The 23,134-nt window shown below is 39.2% G+C and overlaps 1 protein-coding gene across 2 annotated transcripts in view; it reads right to left on the bottom strand.

Annotated features, from left to right (window-relative positions):
* Nucleotides 1–23,134, bottom strand: part of LOC124871331 (FERM, ARHGEF and pleckstrin domain-containing protein 1-like) — a 75,201-nt gene that overhangs the window by 27,873 nt on the left and 24,194 nt on the right. For both annotated transcript variants that reach the window (XM_047370583.1, XM_047370582.1), the window contains exons 3-7: nt 4,930–5,034; nt 4,788–4,830; nt 4,597–4,675; nt 1,223–1,320; nt 740–854 (exon numbers count right to left, since the gene is read on the bottom strand). In XM_047370583.1, coding sequence (XP_047226539.1) covers nt 740–854; nt 1,223–1,320; nt 4,597–4,675; nt 4,788–4,830; nt 4,930–5,034 — 440 coding nt within the window. The remainder of the gene's footprint in view (nt 1–739; nt 855–1,222; nt 1,321–4,596; nt 4,676–4,787; nt 4,831–4,929; nt 5,035–23,134) is intronic.

Raw genomic sequence — 23,134 nt, 5'->3', positions numbered from 1 at the left:
AGGCAGGGCCATCGTTATCAGCTGTGGTAAAAACGAGCAACTCAAAGAGAGCAGTGAAGCTTGTCTGAAACTGCAGCAGCTGACCACTGTGTGCTCATAGCCCAATGTGATGCAGAGGGCACCAAAGTGCTGGCAAAGCTTCTGCTGAAATAACTGATGAAAAATGCTTGATGGAGTGGCTGGATGCGGTGAGGAGGTCTGGAAGGATTCCAGTAATATACTCCCAGCAGTATTAAACTAGATAGAATGAAAAAGTAGTGCAATAAAAAAGCTCGGTTCAAATTTACTTCTCTCAAACGTCTGCATCAGTCGACTCTAAATAGACTGAAAAACTGGGTTTTCATCCCACTAACCTAACTAAAGAGCTGTGTGTGTCACCCGGTGATCTAACAGAAGCTAATAATCTATTTCTGGGCAACAGTGCTCTAGGTCCGCAAAATTGGTAGAGACATAACCCAAAAGACTTGCATGGAGCATTACCAGAAGCTTTAAAATAAGTTACAAAAGCCTGGCTAACCTAAGTTGATATATGTTAAAGTGCTGTGTGTAGCACTGTGAGAAATAGCCCATTCATTCAGTGGCTGCTTTCCTGAATGTGTCACCTGTGTAATAAAACATCCCAGTGGGACAATACCAGCCTGCAACAACATTTCCTGTTCACGGCTTAAGAGAATAATGTCTGTTCACTTGCTGACCTTGTGTTATTATTTTAACTGCAATTCTAAGATCACACACTCACATATGCTTAGAGTGAAACTCCATGATTTTGTCAATCAGTGGCATCTGATCTGGAATGTAATTGTTGTTTAGCAGGTGTGAGCGGCAGTGGCTCTCGTCAAAGTCTCCGATCTCAGCTGAAAAACAAAGAAAAAGGAACAAAAATAAAGAAGTCAGCTCCAGAGTTAGTGCGGCATGGAAAAAACAACAGAAACACACTTTAATCACAACTGGATGGACTCAGGTCCATAAATGACCAGCCATGGAAATGAGTCGCTGCTCTGCTGCAGCTATGCAAGATTACACTCAAGACATTAAACCGAAGGGTCTCCATAGCAATACAAAGACAATCAAATTGAAATGCTGCACTGTGTCCAGCATGACAATGTTTGATGAGAAGCTGTGCATGAAAATAGCAGCAGTGTATCTATTAGAGACAGTGATCAGATCTGTCACTGCTTTGGTGTCGTGAGCCAAGTGAAGAAAACTGCCGTGGGAGCCTCACACTGGATAATGTGGGAGACCATCAGAGCTGCGCTGGTGTTGTTGCACGTCAGACGCCCACAGTAGAGATCCTGCTTGATCTGGAGCGCAAACAGGTACCTAGGCACAAACATAGAAAAGCGTCACATTAACAGACTTGTAGATGCTATCAAGAATGCTATCAACACTGAACTAAATATGGCAGGAACAATTAACCAGCTGTAAGAAGTGTCTTGGTTTTAAAGCATCAGATAATTTGTTTGATTTAAATGCTTTTTAAATAAACTGACAAAGACATTAAAGGTTTTTTTTAGGTCATATGGAGCATATAGTTGTAATCCCACTCTCGCGGTCAGTCAACTGTGCACTGTGGCATTAAAAAATATATAAAGGTGGTTGTTTGTTAAATCAACTGTGAGTTGGGGGGTAGCTTTGAAATTGAATTATAACACGTTTCTGTACTGTACGGTATGGTATGGTACGGTAAGGTAAGGTACGGTAAGGTAAGGTAAGGTAAGGTAAGGTAAGGTAAGGTAAGGTAAGGTAAGGTAAGGTAAGGTAAGGTAAGGTAAGGTAAGGTAAGGTAAGGTAAGGTAAGGGAAGGGAATGGAAGGAAAGGGAAGGGAAGGGAAGGGAAGTTTATTTATATAGCGCTTTTCAGCAACGAGACACTCAAAGCGCTGTACATACAATTACAATACAATCACAAAGCAAATAAACACAGATACAGACACAGAAAAACAAATCAAATGATAAAATCAAGCAACAGAAGTAATTTAAAAAAGCAAAATAAAATAAAATAAAGAGAATAGAATGATGGACACGAAAATGAAAGGAAAATTGGACTGAAAACGCAACTAATCATGCCTAAATGGTACAGTCAAAGGCCACTCTAAACAAACAAGTTTTTAATCTTGATTGAAAGCAACTTAGGGTTTCGGTGCTTTTACAGTTTTCTGGCAGTTTATTCCAGATTAGTGGAGCATAAGAACTAAAAGCTGCTTCTCCATGTTTGGTTCTAGTTCTGGGTAAGCAGAGTAGATTTGAGCCAGAAGACCTGAGAGGTCTGGCTGGTTGATACACTGACAAGTCTGTAATGTATTTTGGTGTTAAGCCATTCAGTGATTTATAGACTAACAGAAGTATTTTAAACTCTATTCTCTGAGCTACAGGGAGCCAGTATCTGGACTTTAGAACCAGGGTGATGTGCTCCACTTTCTTAGTTCTAGTGAGGACGCGGGCAGCAGCGTTCTGGATCAACTGCAGCTGACTGATTGACTTTTTAGGCAGACCTGTGAAGACACTAATCAAGACAGTAATCAATTCTACTAAAGATGAACGCATGAATTAGTTTTTCAAGGTCCTGCTGAGACATTAGTTCTTTAATCCTGGAGATGTTCTTTAGGTGATAGAAGGCTGACCTTGTTACTGTCTTTATGTGCTTCTGAAGGTTCAGATCTGAGTCCATCACTACACCCAAGTTTCGAGCCCAACTGGTGGTTTCTAGCGGTATTAACTGAAGCTGTATGCTAACTTTTAAACGCTCTTCTTTTGGTCCAAAGATTATTACTTCAGTTTTGTTTTGATTCTATACAATCAATTCTGGTCTATCATCACAGTACTGCAAATGTAGCTCAATATTTTGAACTCACAGCTGGAGGTTGTTCAGTATCTGGTTGATAGATGGCAGCAAAGGCTTCCAATACAATCCTTGGTATGTGCAGATAATGGATCAACAGAAATCTGAGCTGCATTTCGACCAGAAGCACTCTGAGGCATTTTCAGGACAATAGTCCAAACAGGGTTAAAACAACATTCCCAGTGGATAAACTCACTCTTTACAATGAGACTAACATCAATTATGACCTACAAACTGGAGTTAAGTCAGAAAAGCTGAAGAGGGGAGCAACAACAGATACAAAAGTAAAGGGGTGTCTACCATGTGTCCTTATGTTTACACATAGGCTGCCTATGAAAGGAGTCACAAGACTTGCAGCGAGGGCATACAAAACCTCAACTGTGATGAGCTCAGCTGTCTTCACACTGATTCACGATAAGAGGAAAAATGGTTATGTGATATGGCTCTCGAAAGAAAGAACAAGAATGTGGATACAAGCAGCAGACCCTGGGGGAAACTCAGAACTCTCTAGAGCACAGGTGTCAAACTCCATTCCTCGAGGGCAAGTGTTCTGCAACCTTTAGATGTACCTCTGCTTCAATACACCTGAATCTAATAATGAGGTCATTAGCAAGATTCTGGAGAACTTGACTGCATACTGAGGAGGTAATTTGGCCATAGATTCAGGTGTGTTGGACCAAGGACACATCTAAAAGTTTGAGGACACCGGCCCTCGAGGACTGGAGTTTGACATCCCTACTCTAGAGGTACTATACAGTACAGAGAGGAATGTCTTGGGTGTCCTTTCCACCTAATCTTGTAAAAGCAACAAAATAAAAGATTGAATATTACCGTTGCAGCATTTTTGTTGGTAAAAAAAAGAGGGCTTTTGAGAATAATCATTGAGAATGAGAACTGCTTTAGATAACGCTTTATGAAATGCTAACGGCAAAAAGCTGTTAGCATTTCTGTCAGTAAAATAAATAGCAGGCTAGCAACCAAGGTATTTACCCTTGCAAACTAAAAAGCTTACATCAATATGTTAACCTCCAGACCTTTGAAAATGAGATTTTAATCTTAAGATTTTTTACTTGTAGAAATAAAGGATAACTTAATATTAGGAGGAAGAACAACAAGAAAATGAAAATGAGAAGGTTTGCCTTAAAAATACTTTCAGTTAAAATGTTACCCATTTTTTTTGTTTCATTAACACAAAGCTATGAAACAAGGGTGATTTTTTAAACAGGGTTATTCAATTTCAATAATCTAATATCAGCTAATGCTTAAACAAAATAACTAATCAAACAATGTTAAAAGTCTGTGAGATTAACACTACAGGATGTTTTTAGTTGAAACAAAGCTGATCCTAAATACTTTAAATAACTGTAATATATATTGTGTGTAGTGATGAAAAATGATTTCCTAATGTATAAAATCTTGAATATTTGTGCAAGCTTCGTCTGTTGCACGTCAATTATGGGCTCCCAGAAAACATGCAGCACATCCAGAACTACAGAACAGAGACCAGAAAATCATTAGCTCCACCACGCTTTTCTTCAGAGGGCTAAAACCAGTGACATGGCAGCCATGACATTTGAATCCTATAAAATGGAAGGATGATAAATCAAATGGGAGTTAGGGCTCATGTTTCATTTATGCCTCAGTCACAGCAGAGATCTTTAACACTGACATGTATACAAACGTACGTCTCTGTGCCAAGTGGAAGACAAACGCACACCGCAGATAACAGGAGTTAGATGATCTGGAGAGGAGCTCACCTTGTCAGGTCCTCCAGCAGCTGTGCATGGTCAGGCGGGAAAAACTTCACACTAAACCTCAGGGTTGTGCGTTTCGGTCCTGAGTGGAACGGATTCATTAATAAAAAGAACATTTGCATTCAAAAAGGAGATTATACACTAGAGTCACTCAGTTGTTAGCTACAGTGAGAACAGCATATGGAAACACTTACGATAAAGCTGCTTAATAATCGGTTTGATGTGGTCCAACCAAACCTGCGAAAGAACAAAAGAGGCATATTAAAGCAGGACATTTTGTTTCTGAAAGAATAATTTGACAATATTAAGAAGAGGCGTTATTTTCAGTTTTCTCACCATCATCTTTCGGTGGTTCTGAAACTCCAGACCAAAGTAGTCACCTTCGATGAGATTCAAGTGGGAGCACACCAGGTCAAATAGCACCTTGCCTGAAGCTTTTTGCTGTGAATAAAAACATGTTAGACAATAGTTAACAGAATGTAGCAAAGGCAAACGTCAGTTTTGCAGTTTCAGTATTTCACTTAGATGCATCTGCAGCATTTTATAAGTTTAAAAATGTCTAATTTTTTCATGATGATGAAATAAATCAAAATGCTTTGACAACATTACCAAACAAACAGAATCATGACGATGAAGGAACACAAAAGACAGGTATGTCATGAACATTTGGAGAAGTTAAATAATTTTTGGGTTATAAAACAATATTCTCAGCTCTGGTTATCTCACAGAGCTCTGTTCAATCCATCATCTGAATACAAAAAGAGTATAGGGCTACTACTATTAGATTTGCATTCTACAAATGTGGCATTTATGGAGGAATGACAAGAAAAAAGCCTCTTTTTGAAGGAAAGCCCTGTTTGCACTTCAACATGAGTCATGTAAGGGACACAGGAAACATGTGCAAAAGGTGCTCTGGTCCTAAAAGAACAAAACTGAACGTGTTGGCCTAAATGCAAAATGCTACATGTGGTGGAAGAATACCGCTATGCAACCCCATCCCAAACCTGGCGGTGGTAGCATCATGCTGTGGACATGCTTTTCTTTAGCAGGGAGAAGGAAGCTGGTCAAAATGATGGAAAGATGATGGATGGAGGCTGCGAAAGACTTAGATTAGTACCGAATGATATGTTTAAACTGCCCAGTCAAAGTCCAGATCTAAATCCAATGGAGAATCTGTGATAAGACTTAATGATTCTGACTTTCTTGAGGTATTTTGCAAAGAAGAATGGGCAAAAATCCAGTCTAGATCTTGTGAAGCTAGTGGAGACAGGCAGCACAAGATATGCAAATTACATTAAAACGAAAGATGGTTCCACAAAATACATTGACTGAACAGAAATGCACGACCAGCTTTTCAAACTTTTTTCTGCAGAGGATTTTAAAGCCACGTATCATTTGTGCTACCTTATGTATTACCTTGTCTATCCTTGTTTTATCACATACAATTTTTTTTAAACACACACTGAAGTCTGTGGTTGCAGCATGTCAAATTTGGAAGCATTTAAGGGATGTGACTACTTTTACAGTGTCCTACAAGTCCTGCTTTATAAACCAGTTCACTGGTAATAAATGATTATTTTCTGTGTCGCAAACGTCTCTGTTGGCCTTCCTCCTTCCATGCTAGTATTCAAAAACTCTCCCACGGCTTCATCATGCATGTTGTAGCCAGAGGGGGTGGGTTGGACCTTGCCTTTGATCTGGATTTTCAGTGTCACTGCTGCTGCTGCTGATGTCCCAGCAGCCTTTGAGGTGGAAACCATATCAGGGTGGGATAAAAAGTCCCCCTGAACGCCTCAGTCTTCTCTCAACCAACACACAACCACTTTGATGAGCAACGTAACTGCACTCTGTCAGGCACTGTGACAAACACACAAATCTCAAAAATCTACCACAAACAAAGAAACATTCCCACAAGAGGTCATATTAATGCCAGGGAATTCTCCCGACAGATTTCTGTTACAGACACCCACACAGGGCTTGGCTCTCACAGGCACACAAAACAGGAACACATCTGCCTGGCTTCCTAATTCCTCGTGACTGGTCTGCACCAGTGCAGGGCATATCTCATGTGCGTGTTTGTAGAAGCAGTCCCTTCCAGCTTGAATAGTGATCCAGAGCGGTGTCTAAATACGTTTTAAGTAAGGAGTTTTTACACGAAAGGACAGGGACATGCTGAGATGCATGCTACCACAAGAAATTCCCTGATGCAGCTAAAGGGGATTGTGGGATTTTATGTTTAAATGACGCCGCCTGTGTTTCTCTCAGTGCTCACAGAATAAAAACATAAGCTCTGTCAGCTTAGCCAAAGTGATTACACATCATCTGTAAATGGAAACCTTCCCCTAAACAAGAAAGCCTACCATTTTTCTTGCATAGAGGGATTCACACTACTGAGAGGCAGCTGTTTGCATATGGGGACAGAACCAATGAGAGAGGCTGCCGAGGAAGAGGTCATGAGTGCACTCACACACACTATTTTACTTCCTGAGAGAACGCTGTGTGTAACAGGCAAATAATAGCAGAGGCTAATTAAAGCTGACCAGTGCTTGTTTGATTGCAGGCCGGAATCATGACACTGCAATAGACAACACAAGCAGAACATTGTTAATACTGCACCAGTCACCAAGGGTAATGTGTGCTCCGTCATTTATCCAGCGAGAAGAAATAAGCGCACCGGCAACACACCTGAAAGTGAAACTCCCAACGGAAATAGGTACATTTAAATCACAACTGTCTTAGCAATATCAATGAACGTACTTTTAAAAGGGCAAAGGGTTGACTGAATGCAATATTTAGTAAGCTATTCTGTTTCATGCACCATGAACAGTGTGCGTCACGTTAAATCTGATGTAAAACTAACACTTCAGGAAAAAGAACATCACACTGGACGTCAAGCATGGTGGTAGACGTGTGATGATCTTTACTAGGCATAGGCTGGTTACTGTTTTTGAAGGATAGCCATGCTTCAAAAAGCCAAACATTAAAATGTCCTTCATACCACTACTACAGGCTAATGTCCCTTTATTAAAACAGTAGAGAAAGTTCCAGAGTGAGGGAAGTTTCAAGCAGAGCGGTGCAGATCCCTCACCTGTTTCAGTGCACCCCGCTTACTCCGGTTTTACTCGTTTACAAGAAGGGTGGTCAGTGTTGTCGACCCCCTGGAAACTGAAGGAGTGCCACCAACTACCATCATGTTTTCGTCTTGAAAATAAAATTGTCAAGCCAAAAGTCTAGAGCGGCATGGCTATTATGAAGAATGCAGGGTAGCTGACTGAGCCAAAAGCCCAGCTAATGAACCAGCAAATATTGGCTTTATATGTTACTCCATAATGAGCAGAAAAGGGAAAAAGCGATCATATTTTGCACAACAGGCACGTTTACATAAAGATTTCCATAAAATTCAGCCTGTTATATAAAACTTTGCTTTAATATTGTACTACTGTGTAAATCTGTACATCTAATAAAAAAACACTCTTAAAATAACCTTGCGTTTAGCAGGCACTTATTTTAAATTCACTACTTGTTCCTAAGCATTTAATTCTTAGTTTTTCTAAATATTTTTGGCATTCCTTTTTCATCAGTACACAAAACTGCCTGCTCTCAACACGAGAGCATGAGTTTCGAATATTAAAAGTTTTACACAATAATCTAACTTTCTGAGACACTTAATTTTGGGTTTGTCATGATCTGTAATCCATAATCACCAAAACTGCAAGAAAGAAAGGCTGATAATCTATATTATATATGACTTTCACTTTCTGAATGAGTGACATAAAATATAGAATTTTTGCATAATATTAAAAAAATTTCAGATGTATCTGTAGAGATACATTTATGGACTACTAGGGATTCCAGATCTAACACCTACAAAGGGTTGATCTTCCACCTTCTTTTCTACATCAGTTTGACTCATATTACTTTCTATGATAAGGTTTCTATAGTGAAACATTTAATTACCAAGTATAGCTAGAGTTTATTTGCTTTGGCTCATTTGGTACTTCACTCTCAGTTTGAAAATGTATCTTTCAGTCCTCTTTTTGGCTTTTCCAGTTAACATTTTTCCCCCCTGAAGTGAGACATATATAAAATTAAAGTGACATTTTGTGTTTGGACTGAACACCACTGGCATCCCCAAGAGGCCTGGTGCTTGAAAGGCTGACTAGCAGTTCCAGTTAATTTAGGTCACTGGAGCTATAAAAGGCAAAACAAAGGTAATTTACTTTGCCCATCTGACTTTACAGAACCATTCAGGTTTAGTTAACCATCCCCCAGTGCCTCGTGTCTTTATGTAAAATATGAAACAAACTACATCAATAAATTAAAACATTTAGCCTCAAGAGTCTTTGCACAAATATTGATAATACACAGTCCAGTAAGAAGCTTGAATTAATTCAACGGCAACTCACTGAGATTAAGATTTTCTTTTCACAAGCAATAAAAGAGCGTCTTGTTAAAGAAACCTACTTTTATACTTCTTATCTTTCCCTTGCCACTGTATGAATTGAAAAACCATCCATCTAGCCATCCATTTTCTAAATCCGCTTCTTCCATACAGGGTCGCAGGGGAGCTGGTGCCTATCTCCAGCGATCTACAGGCGAGAGGCAGGGTACACCCTGGGCAGGTCGCCAGCCCTTGCAGTGCAACACAGAGACACACAGGGCAAACAACCATGCACACACTCATTCATACCTAAGGGCAAGGTAGAGAGACCAATTAGCCTAACAGTAATGATTTTGGACTGTGGGAGGAAGCCAGAGTACCCAGAGAGAACCCACGCATGCACGGGGAGAACATGCAAATTCCCTGCAGAAACAGTCGAACCCAGGACCTTCTTGCTCCAAGCTAACAGTGCTACCAACTGTGCCATTCTACAGCCCAGTGCAACTCCAGTAAGGTACATTTATGTCTGTACTACAATAGAAGCAGCTATTTACATGCATTTCTAATCCTGTTACAACAGCTATTCATTTCTGCCTGTTTGCACAGGAATGTACTGTTAAATATGTTGCAATTATGGTAAAATTGGTGATTCCTTTTTTTTAACCTAACTGAAACATTTAGACACACCAGTGCAAAAACTTTAGACTTTGTGGATTCTGGGTTGGTCGTTATCATTCCAACCGACTTCTTTTCATCAGATGTATTGTGTGGGTGTAGATGGAGAAATAGTACAATCATCGTGAAAGCGTATGCATGTCATAAAGGCTCCGCTTCAGGAGAAAGGTTACATTCTTAAGGAAACATCATGTCCTGCAGCTGACATTTCTCTCAACATCTGCAATGGCAACAACATGTCAGGAATATCCATTTTCATGACCTTTATTCATAAAAGCATTATGGTTACATGTTTTCATTGAATCAGTAAGTTCCAGGAACAGATGACGCAGTCTGAGTCAGTCAACGTGCAGTAAACGTCTGTCTAGCTCCATTAGGTTTGAACCTAGACTGTACTAATGCTTAAATGGGTCTGCATCGCTACACTGACCCCTGCATGCTCAGGCTGACAGAAGATGTCTAAATAAGCATGACAGCAATGTCTTCGCATGTCCCCTTTGGTTTCTACTACAGGGTAAACCCTCTCAAAAAATCCCCTCCCCACCTCCCAACGCTTGTTAGTAGGCCTCAGGAAAGACAAAAAAATGACAACTATAAAGGTCAGGTGTAAAATAGCTGTGTTCTCCCTCAACTGGTACCCTCCAGGAATTGTTAGCATGCACCACTTCACCCAGAATAACCCACAACTGGCAGCTGAACCCAAATATTCAACTGCGGGTTTTGTATTTTGGGCTGGGGGTGGTGCCAAACAGACTGCCAGTGCCTTTAGGCTCCAGATAAAATGAAAGAACAAAGGGAATCAAGTCTCCTTTAATATTTTCATTGTGGTGAACTAGAGAAGCTGAAGTTGATAGTGAGTGCAAAGAGGGGGAGGGGTTTATTCAGAGTTTCTACACAATTTTCATGTGGAAATTCCAGACCTTCTCTGATTCAGATTTCCAGACTTCTTAGTCTTTCTAAACCCTATTTTTAAAGTATAAATACAAAAAGTTCAAAAAGGAATTTTTGGCCGATATTTCTACTGTAGTCAGGCTTTAAAGATAAAACATGTAAAAAGGAAAAAAAAGGGTGCATGAATGGATGGAAAATAAGATGAATGCATAGCCAGACGTATGGATGGATAGACTGATCAGTTTTAAATGGAATGACCAATGGATTGACAAAAGATGGATGGATGGATGGATGAATGGATGGATGGATGGATGGATGGATGGATGGATGGATGGATGGATGGATGGATGGATGGATGGATGGATGGATGGATGGATGGATGGATGGATGGATGGATGGATGGATGGATGGATGGACCGACGTTTGGATGGACATAAGGATGAATGAACGCACAAATGGTAAAGCTTTAGAGAACAGGATAGGAAGTAGTGAGTCTGGATGGATGGAAAAACTTCTGTCTAGTCAAATCCCCCCCCCCCCTTATCCAAAGCTGGAAAACAAACTAAATTCCACTTTTACAGACTGATCGTTTCATTCTTTATGACTATCCCAGCTATGCTGCCCATGTAGCACCCGCTGGTGGATTTATAGTGTAAAAGATCATGAATGTGTCACATCCCAGCAGGCGGTTTTCAGCTGCGCTTTAGATCAGATGTCTGTTTAACTCAAAGGAAGGAACAAAGAAAAGGGGAACAGAGAAAAAGGTCCTTTGTGAAAGTTGACAACCAAGATACTTAGCATAAAAATGCTCATTGTTAAAATATCATCAAAAACGCTCCAGGTTTCAAAATTACATATTTTGCTGAACTAAAATTTCAAAATTTTTATAGTGGATGCTGTAACATTATGAACATTAAGTACGAAACATTTATCTAGTTGGGTTTTATTATCAGCACCTTCCACAAATCATGACTGACTTGCCAAATCTGGTCTGGGAAGTTATTATATTAAATATAGATAGCCTAAATTGTGATTATTCTTCTTTTTTAAAAACAATTAAAAAAAGACTTGCATTATTTTTCCTTGCGTGGCTAGCGCTAGGAAAAAGCTACACTCTCTGTGTTTTTTCCCTTGATAATGTGGATCTTTATCTTAACTCTGAGATTTCCGAAAAGCTACCAACATTTCTAAATCCATCATGCTCCATAACAGAGATTTTAAAATTTTACTTAAACAGAGCAACTTTGCTACACTTTGTTCAGCATCCCTGTTATCTGGTGAAAGTGTTGTTCTCTCTTGCAATCTCATAGTCCAAATTAACCACAGTCATTGCTGGAAGTGTTGCGGAGAATACAATTTTCTTTGAAAACTCTTCTTACAGCTTCCTCTGACTTTATATTTAAAAACCACAATGAGACTAAATGTCGTTAACTGTGATTCTTCCATCCTTCTTAACACCGCCCACACCAAGGAGTATTGCTGTCAGCATGACCTGGTAGCGCTTGTGTACATACCATTCTTAAATGATAAAAAGATACATTTTTGTGTTTTTAACCGGCTGGTGTCTGTTCAGAAACAATAAAGCTGAAAACTGCTGATTTTCTCTTTGGATTTGAATTTCCTAAAAGAAAAGGCTTTGTTTTGCATCTAAACTGGATCCAGTTTAAGAACCACGGGTTTGTTTAAAAACTTGATCTGAGAGGATCCAGAAGCCAAAATAGGTTGAAAATGGTCCTTTTCTATTTTAGGTGAGTGTGTATTTATCTTTAGGTTCTGTCAGTGACTCAGAAACCAAAGGGATCAATAAGACAGATAGAAACCTCAGTTGTGATCTGGTAAAGGATGTTGTCTGAATTTAAATCAATATAAAATCTCTCCATTCTTTAGAATTTCAGATTATCTGTTAGAAAACAGAGTAACAAATAAACATTTTTTATACTTCCTATATTTCCTTTTACTAACTCATCCAGACTTGGAAAAGTTTAAAATCACTTTTTAATATTGCATAGAGACTCTGGTATTCTTTATTGATTTACTCTTGGAGATTAAAAGGTGATTAGAGAGGTCAAAGATTCAACACTCACTCTTGTGACATGGCAGTGGAAAACCCCAGGAACAGTCTTGGAGAGTTTTAAGTAAACCGTGGCTTTCCTGATACCGCCACTGAAGGCAGGGCTGAGATTACAGAGCTGTTTACAGTTGCAGGCTGTAATATTCCCACACTGTGTCCCCCTTTAACTCCTAGGAAAAACATATGTAAAGACCAAACTGAGCCCTGAGGAAACATATATTCATGAATGTACTGTGAAAATGTTTCCACATGATGTTTGTGTAAGAGCAGGTATGTGTACTGCAATAGAAGGACAGTACAGGGAGGTCAGCTAAAGCTCATTGAGATTCAGGTCATGCACTGCAGAGGTTCCCAGGGTGACTCTGCTGCTGTCCAAAGCTGAGAAGGATGGGAGGAGGGATGGGACGAAGAACGCAAGCCTCTGGATAACGTTGTGAACATACAGAGACATCCCAGTGTGCAAAGCAGCCTGATTGTAGCTCAGGACAGTTGTCTTATTAGATAAAAACACTAAAAGTGAAGAAACATTTTTGAAGTTTTTTCTGGTTTACAGGAAATAGGGCAAGGATGTTGTTGGGTTTCAAAAAGAAAAACTCAACACAACTGAAAAGAAAAAGTGATGATTGGGTTGCCACAGTTGTCAAAGTCATTCTGTCAAAGTAAGCAAGCCTGCAGGACCCGAAAGGACAACCATGAAAATGATGTCCTCTTGGTTCACCAAAGCCCCCCCGCCTCTTCCTCCTCTCTTCGACTCTCCTCACGAATAGGCTGTTCCCAGAGTGCTGTATCAAGGCACCTCAGTGGGAAGTCTGTGGGAAGGAAAAAGTGTGGCAGAAAACGCTACACAACGAGAAGAGGTGACCGGACCCTGAGGAAGATTGTGGAGAAGGGCCGATTCCAGACCTTGGGGGACCTGCGGAAGCAGTGGACTGAGTCTGGAGTAGACACATTTAGAGCCACCGTGCACAGGCGTGTGCAGGAAATGGGCTACAGGTGCCGCATTCCCCAGACCTGGGCTACAGAGAAGCAGCACTGGACTGTTGCTCAGTGGTCCAAAGTACTTTTTTCGGATAAAAGCAAATTCTGCATGTCATTCAGAAATCAATGTGCCAGAGTCTGGAGGAAGACTGGGGAGAAGGAAATGCCAAATGTCAGAAGTCCAGTGTCAAGTACCCACAGTCAGTGATGGTCTGGGGTGCCGTGTCAGCTGCTGGTGTTGGTCCACTGTGTTTTATCAAGGGCAGGGTCAATGCAGCTAGCTATCAGGAGATTTTGGAGCACTTCATGCTTCCATCTGCTGAAAAGCTTTATGGAGATGAAGATTTTGTTTTTCAGCACGACCTGGTACCTGCTCACAGTGCCAAAACCACTGGTAAATGGTTTACTGACCATGGTATCACTGTGCTCAATTGGCCTGCCAACTCTCCTGACCTGAACCCCATAGAGAATCTGTGGGATATTGTGAAGAGAACGTTGAGAGACTCAAGACCCAACACTCTGGATGAGCTAAAGGCCGCTATCGAAGCATCCTGGGCCTCCATAAGACCTCAGCAGTGCCACAGGCTGATTGCCTCCATGCCACGCCGCATAGAAGCAGTCATTTCTGCCAAAGGATTCCCGACCAAGTATTGAGTGCATAACTGTACATGATTATTTGAAGGTTGACGTTTTTTGTATTAAAAACACTTTTCTTTTATTGGTCGGATGAAATATGCTAATTTTGTGAGATAGGAATTTTGGGTTTTCATGAGCTGTATGCCAAAATTAGTTGCCTTCCTTACGTTCCCAAGACTCCGGACTGCCGGAAACATATTGATTTTGCATAAAGGATAATTAAGTGTCCTGTTGAGCTGCTGAATATGTAACGGCACAGAGATGAGTGCGTTTGTGCAAAGGCCACCAACTCTTAGATGGAGGACCATAAAGCAGAGGACAATTACAGGTTGGTATCAGTAAATAGGCCAAAGCAGAGACCAATCAGAGAAAACATAAAACTAGGCTACAATGTTTCACCAACTGAGCATTTCTGCCAAGGTTTTAGCCGAATGTGGAATGTTATTGAAACAACCTGAGCATAACACGTCTCAAAAGGCATGTCTTTGAGCATTTAAAATCCTCTAATCAGACCGCTTATTTTTCTAAATGCCATCATTTCTTACCATAAAAATTATTGTCACAGAAATTAAAGATGTATGACTTTACATTTCCCATTAACACAAGAAATATTAAAACAACTTTATTCCAATTGTCAAAATAAACATTCCTTGACAAACATGCTTTCAAATAACTTTTTTAAAAACCCCTTATAAACAGCGGTCAACAACATTTACAATCCAAAGAGCTCCTCTTGCCCTCAGTTCAGCTCCAGACAATTAATTTAGAGTCCCAAAAGCTATGTTTCCAAGAATCTGACTGTAGAATACTCCAATTGTGATTTGACTAGACCATATATTGTGGAATTTCAACTGGTAAATTTTAACAGTGGAACTAATGCCAAAAAAAGCATAGTATTTATGTACTTCAAAAGGTTTAAAAGGTTTCATAAAATCTAAAACTTGGTTTAATAGAATCTCCGTTCAGTACAAAAATGTCCCGCTCAGGTCTTATCAGTCAAAGTACTTTCAATTAAGACTGATTTTGTAAAACTTGAACCAGAAATGATCGAAGGAAGTCTAGACTCTTCAGTTAGTAACTAACAGAATTAAATCTTGTAATAAGTGTAGCTGTGCCATTAATCCACTGTCTCCACCTTATTAAATGAAATCATCGTTATGAAAGCAGCATACATAACTCAAACTGAGACCAAACTGTTTTTGTTGATGTTTTTTTTAAATCGACTCCTCTATGTGGAATTTTATTGCTAAATTTGTGTTTGATCAAATAAGGGAGCAGCCATTTTTTTTTTTTTTTATTAAAGTGCAACAACAAAATTAATAGTATTTAATTTAAAGTATCCAGTTTTTACAAGCATGCCTTAAAATCATGGAAACTCATTTACAAACAGAACTTCTCTCCACAGAGATATGACTTCCAGAATAATGGAAATATATCATAGAATAACAAATATTTTTTCATTCCTCTCTGCTATTGGTTACGTAGAAATGTATTTTTGGAAAGCCAATTAATAAGCCCAACAGGGAACTTTTGTACTTTGAACATTCCCAGAATGCTCAAAGTGAAAAAGAGATTTTAAAGAGCAGCAAACTAAAAATGTGAAAGCTGCAAAATGCACTATGTGCAAAGTATGACCTCTAAACAAAGATTTGTTTTTGCATTTAATTTAAAAAAAAAGCAATCTGACTGAGAAAAAATATTCTCTTGTCTTAAAACAACTGAGTTTATTTGCAACTTTTATAATTTTTTTACTGGAATGTTTTCATTTCCAGTGTCAGAGGAATGTGATTCAGAAGGTTTTTTACATATTGATTCAGTTTAAATGCCTGATGTTATTAAGGGTCTTTTCATTAAACATGGTGGAACATTTCATCTGCAAATGAGGAATGCTTTTTAAGAACCTCATTGATCGTTGTAAGAAGCCCCTAAAGGATTCCTCCATGACTTCATATTTTAGTCAACTAAATGTACTATAACTATTGTCGACTAACACGTAGTAAGATTTAGATGAACTAAAGCTAGACAAAAACCAAATTGACAGCACAATATTAAAATAACAATAAAACTAAATAACATTTTAGTTAAAAAAGTGTGAAACTAAATTAGAAAGTGCCATCTCGATTAACACTGTTTTTGCTGTAGTCCATTTGTGAATATTTGCCTCTTCATGATTAGATTTTGGAAAAATTTCAGTAAGCTTTAGGGTGCACAAGCACAGCGTAAAGATAAAAAGTGTGCTTACCTCTGATGTTATTCAAGTACGCTGAGCAGAGTTTACAAATGCAACGTTATAATTTGCTGTGTCTGAGCTGATCTGAGCAACAAATCAGTTTTAAGTGTAAAGGACTTGCATCACGGCTTCACTACCGTTATCATCTGTTTGCCTTTTTGTTCAACCACCAACTGAAATACGATCCAGTGAAATCTCTCTCTTTCGTAGCTGTGTATCGTACACAGCTGTCAGTGTGCAGACAATCAATAGGTTAATTAGGAGTTTAATAAGGTGTAATTGTGACACACAGCCCCCACAAGGTTAGCCCCGGAAAGAGACTTTCATAGTTAACTTCATTTAAATAAACATGTCAAATAGGCACTCTCACTGATTTGGAAAAGTCAAGCATTACTACTCATGTCATGGTCTTAGGCTATAGGATATTACTAAAATATAAAAATGGTGTACCCCTAATTTAAAAAGACTTCTTACTCACACTTTTATTAAAAAAAGAAAAGAAAAACTACCATGCAAGATTATCCTGGATTTTTCACTAGTTTCTGTAATGTGTCATTTCAAATTAAGTATCTGCACTTTATAATCAGATCAAAGCTGTTATTTTGATGTTTTGTGCAAGGCTGAAGTCTGTTACAGGAAAATAAAGTCTCAGGTATACCATTATAAAAACAGCACAAACAAACTGACATTTTTGTATTTAAGATAAAACTTCCTATATGGCCTTGCTGCTGAAATTCCTGCTGTGTGGCAGCATTATTGTACTTATTACTGAAAAGTCTCTGTAATCCAGTGACTCTCATAGAGGGGGGCACACTGTTTAGGGGGGGCAAGTATTTTTTAATTTTTTGGTTTTCTGCAAGTACAAGAAGTGTATAGTGTTTCAGTGATTTGGCCCAGACTTGCTGTCAGGATACACAACAAATATTTGTTTCCACAGTTATTACCATGGAAACAAAGATTTGTGATAACTATAGTGATACCAGATAGCAGCGAAAAGGCAAGTCTGTCCAGCCCTCTTTGTAATCTAATCCATACATTTATAACACATTTCAGTTATTGTAACTCTCTACGCTAAGGTGTCTCAGAGACATCAATGTCTCGTCTCCAGCTGGTGCAGAAAGCAGCTGTGTGTCTTTTAACAGGTACAAAAAAAGAGAGTGTACATAACTTCTGTTTTAGTGTCACTGCACTGGCTGCCTGTTCATTTTAGGATTTTTTAATATTATTATTTTGTTTTTTAATCTTCAAATGGTCTTACCCTGCCCTACCTTTGTGAGCTTTTACAATTACGTTGCCCCTCCCGCTCACTCAGGACAGCCGACCAGCCTCTCCTGGATGAGCCGAGGGCATGCTGGAAGCTCGGATTGGACAGCACCTTTTCTGTGGCAGCTCCAAGGCTTTGTAATTCACTGCCACTGTACATCAGACAGACTTCTCTTCATTGTGTATTTTTAAATCTGCCCTGAAAACTCAGCACGAGAGAGCTAAGGACATTATGTGATTTCTTGTATTTGTGTTTTGACGCTTTTATATATCTGTTGAACACTTTGTTCAGCTGGGCTGTTTGTAACATTCTTATAAATTAAGGTAGCTTGGGTTTAAGATGTTAGTAGTATTTATTACGCAAATACCAACGTAACTATAAATTTTATGTAATTCATCAATCAAAACTGATTAAGGACTTAATAAAATTACTGATATTTAACACCACACCTGTATTAAAAGTCTGCTTCAATACCAGACAACCTCAGGAAACTAGCTCCTCCCGGGGTTTTCCATCAACACTCAAATGCCACCTCATTGTAGTCCACCACAGTTATTTCAGGAGAGGGACTCGCTGCAAAGAAAGATAAGACCTTGGAGCTTGTGTGGTCTTTAAGAGCAGGCAGGTCTCAGGGGGAATTTGTTGGTCACTGTTCGTTCCTTTAGCTATAATCTCCCTCAGTAATAAATAATGACAGCTGTGCATGCTGCTCTGCTGGTGAGGCCAATCAATTGGCCTTATTGAGATTAGCCTTAAACTACTTATCCCACAGAGGAGCAAATCCAGAGGCCCTTGGTCCTGTGATGTCAGGAAAGTGCAAAGAGGATGGTTGTTGTGAGGAGAACATCAAAAAACTTGGTTAACTATTGCAAAGAAAACACATAAAATTTGCGATACTTATGGAAACTTCACTAGCCTTATTTGTAAATTTGCAACAAATGTATGCATTTTATTTTATGCTGGAAATAGTTGAATTACAGTCAAATATTCCTGCATATATTACTTATTATATTACTATTATCAATTATGTCATTTCTGTGAATCAATTGAGAAACCAGAAAAAAGGTACAGATACCATACTGTATGTATGCATTTACTTATAATAAAGCTTTAAATTTTCACTTGGTCAGTCACTTGGGATTTTCTTGTCAGAATATAGATGAGCTAATATGCAGGTGTAAAGACAAAAGCCTCAAACCAAGCCGCCGCTTCAAGGAATGGAAGATTAGGGTCAGCTTCCAGGAATCACCTTCAGTTTAAAAAAAATAAATCACTCCTGTTAACACTGAGTGTTCAGCAAGTAATCTACATAATGAGGCATATGCATGAGTGGCTCTGTTTGGAGAGGGTAGTCGTCTTGCAATCTCAAAGTAGTGGGTTTGATTCCAGCTTCCTCCTGCTAAATGTCGATGTGACCCTGGGCAAGGCACTTAACCTCAAGTTACCTACCAATCCGTGTATCGGTGTATGAATGTGTGAGCATTTGTGAGTGTGCTTGGTTAGTCCAGGCTTCCTCCCTAATATGACTGTTAGGTTAGTTTGTCTCTCCAAATGGCTCTTAGGTGTAGTGTGTGTGAATGGTTGTTTATCCTGTGTGTCTCTGTGGCACACTGTGATGCAGCATGGTGGATAAGAAACGTTGCCAGGTTTTTGTAAAGACGGGAGTTGACATTCTCTACGTAATTCTCTAGAAAAGCTAGCTGTGCAAATCACTAACATAAGATGATAAAGCCAATTTAAATGTTCAACTCCATCATCCCTGCTTCTCTAAATTTTATTTTTAATTTCCAACTCCAGCCCCACAGAAACATTAAAATTAGGATACCAATCCCTGTGCAAGCCACTATCTTTTGAAGTCTGCATTCTTGACAGCTCTTTCACAAAAACATCTGGGATGCCACCTGTACAAATTATTTCTAAAAGGGCAAGAACCTTAGTCCAAGACGAGTATAGAACACCCAATTATAACCAATCTTCAAGAAATCTGGCATGAACATTTTTCTTATTTAGATGTGGAAAAGTCAATTGCACCGTGGAATAAAACAATCAGGAGAAAAACATCAAATCTGATTCATTTAATGCAGCATGAATAAAAGGACATGGCATTATACTTAATTTCCTTTGGGCAGAATCTTCAGATTACCTTCTTTCCACCTTATCTGAAAAGCACAGCAGCTCTGAATTGGTTACACACAGAGTGGTTAAAACGGCAATAAGCTTCTGAGCAACATTTCTGTTTCCATTTCAAAACTGCATTCAGACACATTCTGCAGCACTGGCCTGAACAGCTGGGGAAATTTTGACTACTGCCATTCCCTTCTGAATTTTGTGCAGCTCAGATTAAACCCCCCCCCCCAAGCAATTGAATCACCTCACATCATGAGCGTAACAGCAATGTACGCTGTCCTGAACCGAAATCTCACAGTTAAGCTTCATGGTGAAGAAACTCAGGGACAGGCCACAAGCCAGCAAACAAACTGGGTTAAACAAGAATTTTAGCCACTGATGGTGTTCCCCTCTACTGGAAGCCAAGCATGACCAGCATCTGTCATGATCGAGAAGAATAAAGGAACTTGTAGCTAAAAGGAAGCAACCAACCAAGTTCCATAAAGGTAATTATCTTGATAAAAAAAGGGTGATTTTAACTAATCTTTTGTCAATTAAAAGGGGAACCGCTCAGCTTCCTTTCTTCATGTAACAATCTTATAATTACTCAGACTAAAACCAGCAATTTGTAAAGTTAAATTGCTCAAAATACCACACCCTGATTGTGCCTCTAAAGCACACCCTAGCTCTTTCTAGGTCTATGGGTGGCAGGACTTAAAAAAGACCAGTGCTTTGGCACACATTTAGCCAGGAAATACACATACTGGGTCAGTGCTGCAGTTCAAGTGGTCTCAGAGAGTGAAATTACCCACTCTGACTGATTTAACAATTCATAAGCAGTGAATGAGAGACCAATATTCGAATTTCATTGAGTAAGAGGTGTGTTAGGTGTGAGGGGTTGAAAGCAGCCTGGGGAAGCTGACTGTGGATGAAAACAGGGCTTAGAGTCTCAGGACGCTGACTGGGTGAACTTGATATTCTCCATGGCAACCTCATATATGCAGCATGGATGCTCCAATCTGTAGTTGACAAGTATGAATCCATCAGCAACCATCTTATTTATTCTTCTAGTGAAACAAAAATCAGGCAAGCAGGAAGACAGGGTTTTTTCCCCAGAGAGGCTGTGGTCAAATTCAGAACTGATGTTCAACAAACTTATACTAGATGTTATTCCTCCATATGTATATGTCATTAGACATATATGCATGGAGCTCTGTTATTTGTCAAAGACAAATAGAGCTAAAACACTGTTTCCTCAGAAAGCAAACAGCATTAAAAAAAGAATATATTTGTGTATCTGTTTCTAACTATTGTTTTTCACTTACTAACTGACCCATTTAGTAAACTAAACATTTTGACATGTGCAACTATAATAGGGTAAACAGTCATTACTACAGATAGGAATGCTGATGACCTGACTCAATTCCGTATTTTAGGGCTGACAAAATATCTGAATTTTAGTTTAATCAATACCAAAACAAAATAATCCTTTAAAGATACTAATTTGCGTCAAAATCGATCTAAATTGAGCCAATCCCGTAACATGGCAAGGAAGCCCTAAGAGGAGCCTTTGCAACACTCTTTAGTTGAAAAGGCAAAAACATTTTTCAGATAAATTTTGCATATAAGGCAGTTGAACAGGAAAAGCTGAAAGATGCTGATATACCAAGTCACGTAGGACAATGTCCCCCAGCAGACGATGGGGAAGCGGTGAACTGACTAGCATAACTGTGGCAACTAATAAAATGGGGAAAGGTTATGGAGAAATCTTTGGTTGTGAATCTAAATCTGTGGTCTTACATTGCACTGTGAGACAGACGGCCGTAGTTAGCATCTTGTGACCAAAGATACCCTGTGATAAATATCTAACAGTGTCAGGGGTGCTATACTGTATGTATTTCATCATACAGTGTTTACACATAGTTCTTTAGGTTTAGGTACAAGTCCTGTGAGGTCAGGGTTAGGGGATAGCAGATTGGTGAGAAGAATGCACAAGTACATAGTAGTTACAGAAGGGGAACAGATTATTTCAAGGGAACTGAATTTCCCCCAACACCAGCATCCCAAGTTGGCCTCTTTTCCCCAAACACAACCACATCCACATTCTCCTCTTCATTTCCTTTATATTTATTTCGAGGCACATAAATCCCGCTTCAACCAGACCTGCGTGCCTCGTCGTGCGTTTGCTGCGGTCGTCTCTGGCGGCACAATTGGATGGGATACCTTGTTGCAGCGCACGCTGATGATGTTGCTTATTGCCGTCCGCCGTAACCGTTTCAGTAATCAGTCATCAGACAATGTGCACACATCAAATTTGACATCGTACCAAAGTTTATTAGATCCACGTTGCAATGTTTATTACATTTTAAGTCCAAAAACAAGCAATCCTACGAATTGTCAAGAATATGAACAAATTGAAATTTATCATACCTGATTCTTAGATGCATTCGATATGTCAACTGATTCCTAACATTTGTCCAGCATTTTTGATATATTCTTGTAAATCTTGCCGATTTCTTGACAATATTTGTGCAAATCAAGCTAAATCTCAAGATTTATTTTTATCCATCTCAACTGTGCAATAACTGAATGTTGGGGCGTCACAAATTGGACAAGAACATTTGCAAAATTCCACAAATCCTAAAATTTGGCAATTCGTGGCAACGCGCTTCTATAAAATCTTCCTAAAAATTTATCACGTCTCTGTAGAATACAGTGTGCATATTTTTTAAAGCACAAATCTACAACCACACTGTGCCTTTCAATCAAGCACAGACATCTGATTTAAATTAAACTAACATGAACTGCTTTATGTGAAATAAATGCAGAAAGTGTCAGCACTTAACATCACTGACACGTTATTCAACGTTTTCAACAGTTGGGCAAAACCTGCAAGAATGAACGATTCTGTGTGTTCTTAACATCACCGGCAATCTCTAACAGTTATTTAAAGTTGTTAAGAGCCATAGCAGTAAAGAAAATAAGTACTCACATATCAAACAAATAGCACAAATTCTCTAGTGCCAATATTGCGATATTGAATAAGAAGGTATTTTCTCACTGGCTACAACTAACAAAGCTCTGATTCTTTCAGCCCTGGACATAAAGAAAAACTAGAGTCATGGGACTCCTGCACTGGAGGTCAAAGAAGCAAACACATTCCTCAAAAAAGAATGAATGAAAAAATGTAACCAAGGTAAAGACATGTGGATTAGCAGAGTCTTCTATTTGAATGCCATTCATTGTTAGCTATGGAGTAGTTTCCATGCTAATAAAGTCCTGCCAATAGAGCAAGTCACCTGTGTTCCA

Source organism: Girardinichthys multiradiatus, chromosome 7, assembly GCF_021462225.1.
Source record: "Girardinichthys multiradiatus isolate DD_20200921_A chromosome 7, DD_fGirMul_XY1, whole genome shotgun sequence".
Classification (NCBI taxonomy): Eukaryota; Metazoa; Chordata; class Actinopteri; order Cyprinodontiformes; family Goodeidae; genus Girardinichthys; species Girardinichthys multiradiatus.
The sequence above is the reverse complement of the archived record's forward strand: the minus strand, read 5'-3'. Positions and strand labels throughout refer to the sequence as shown.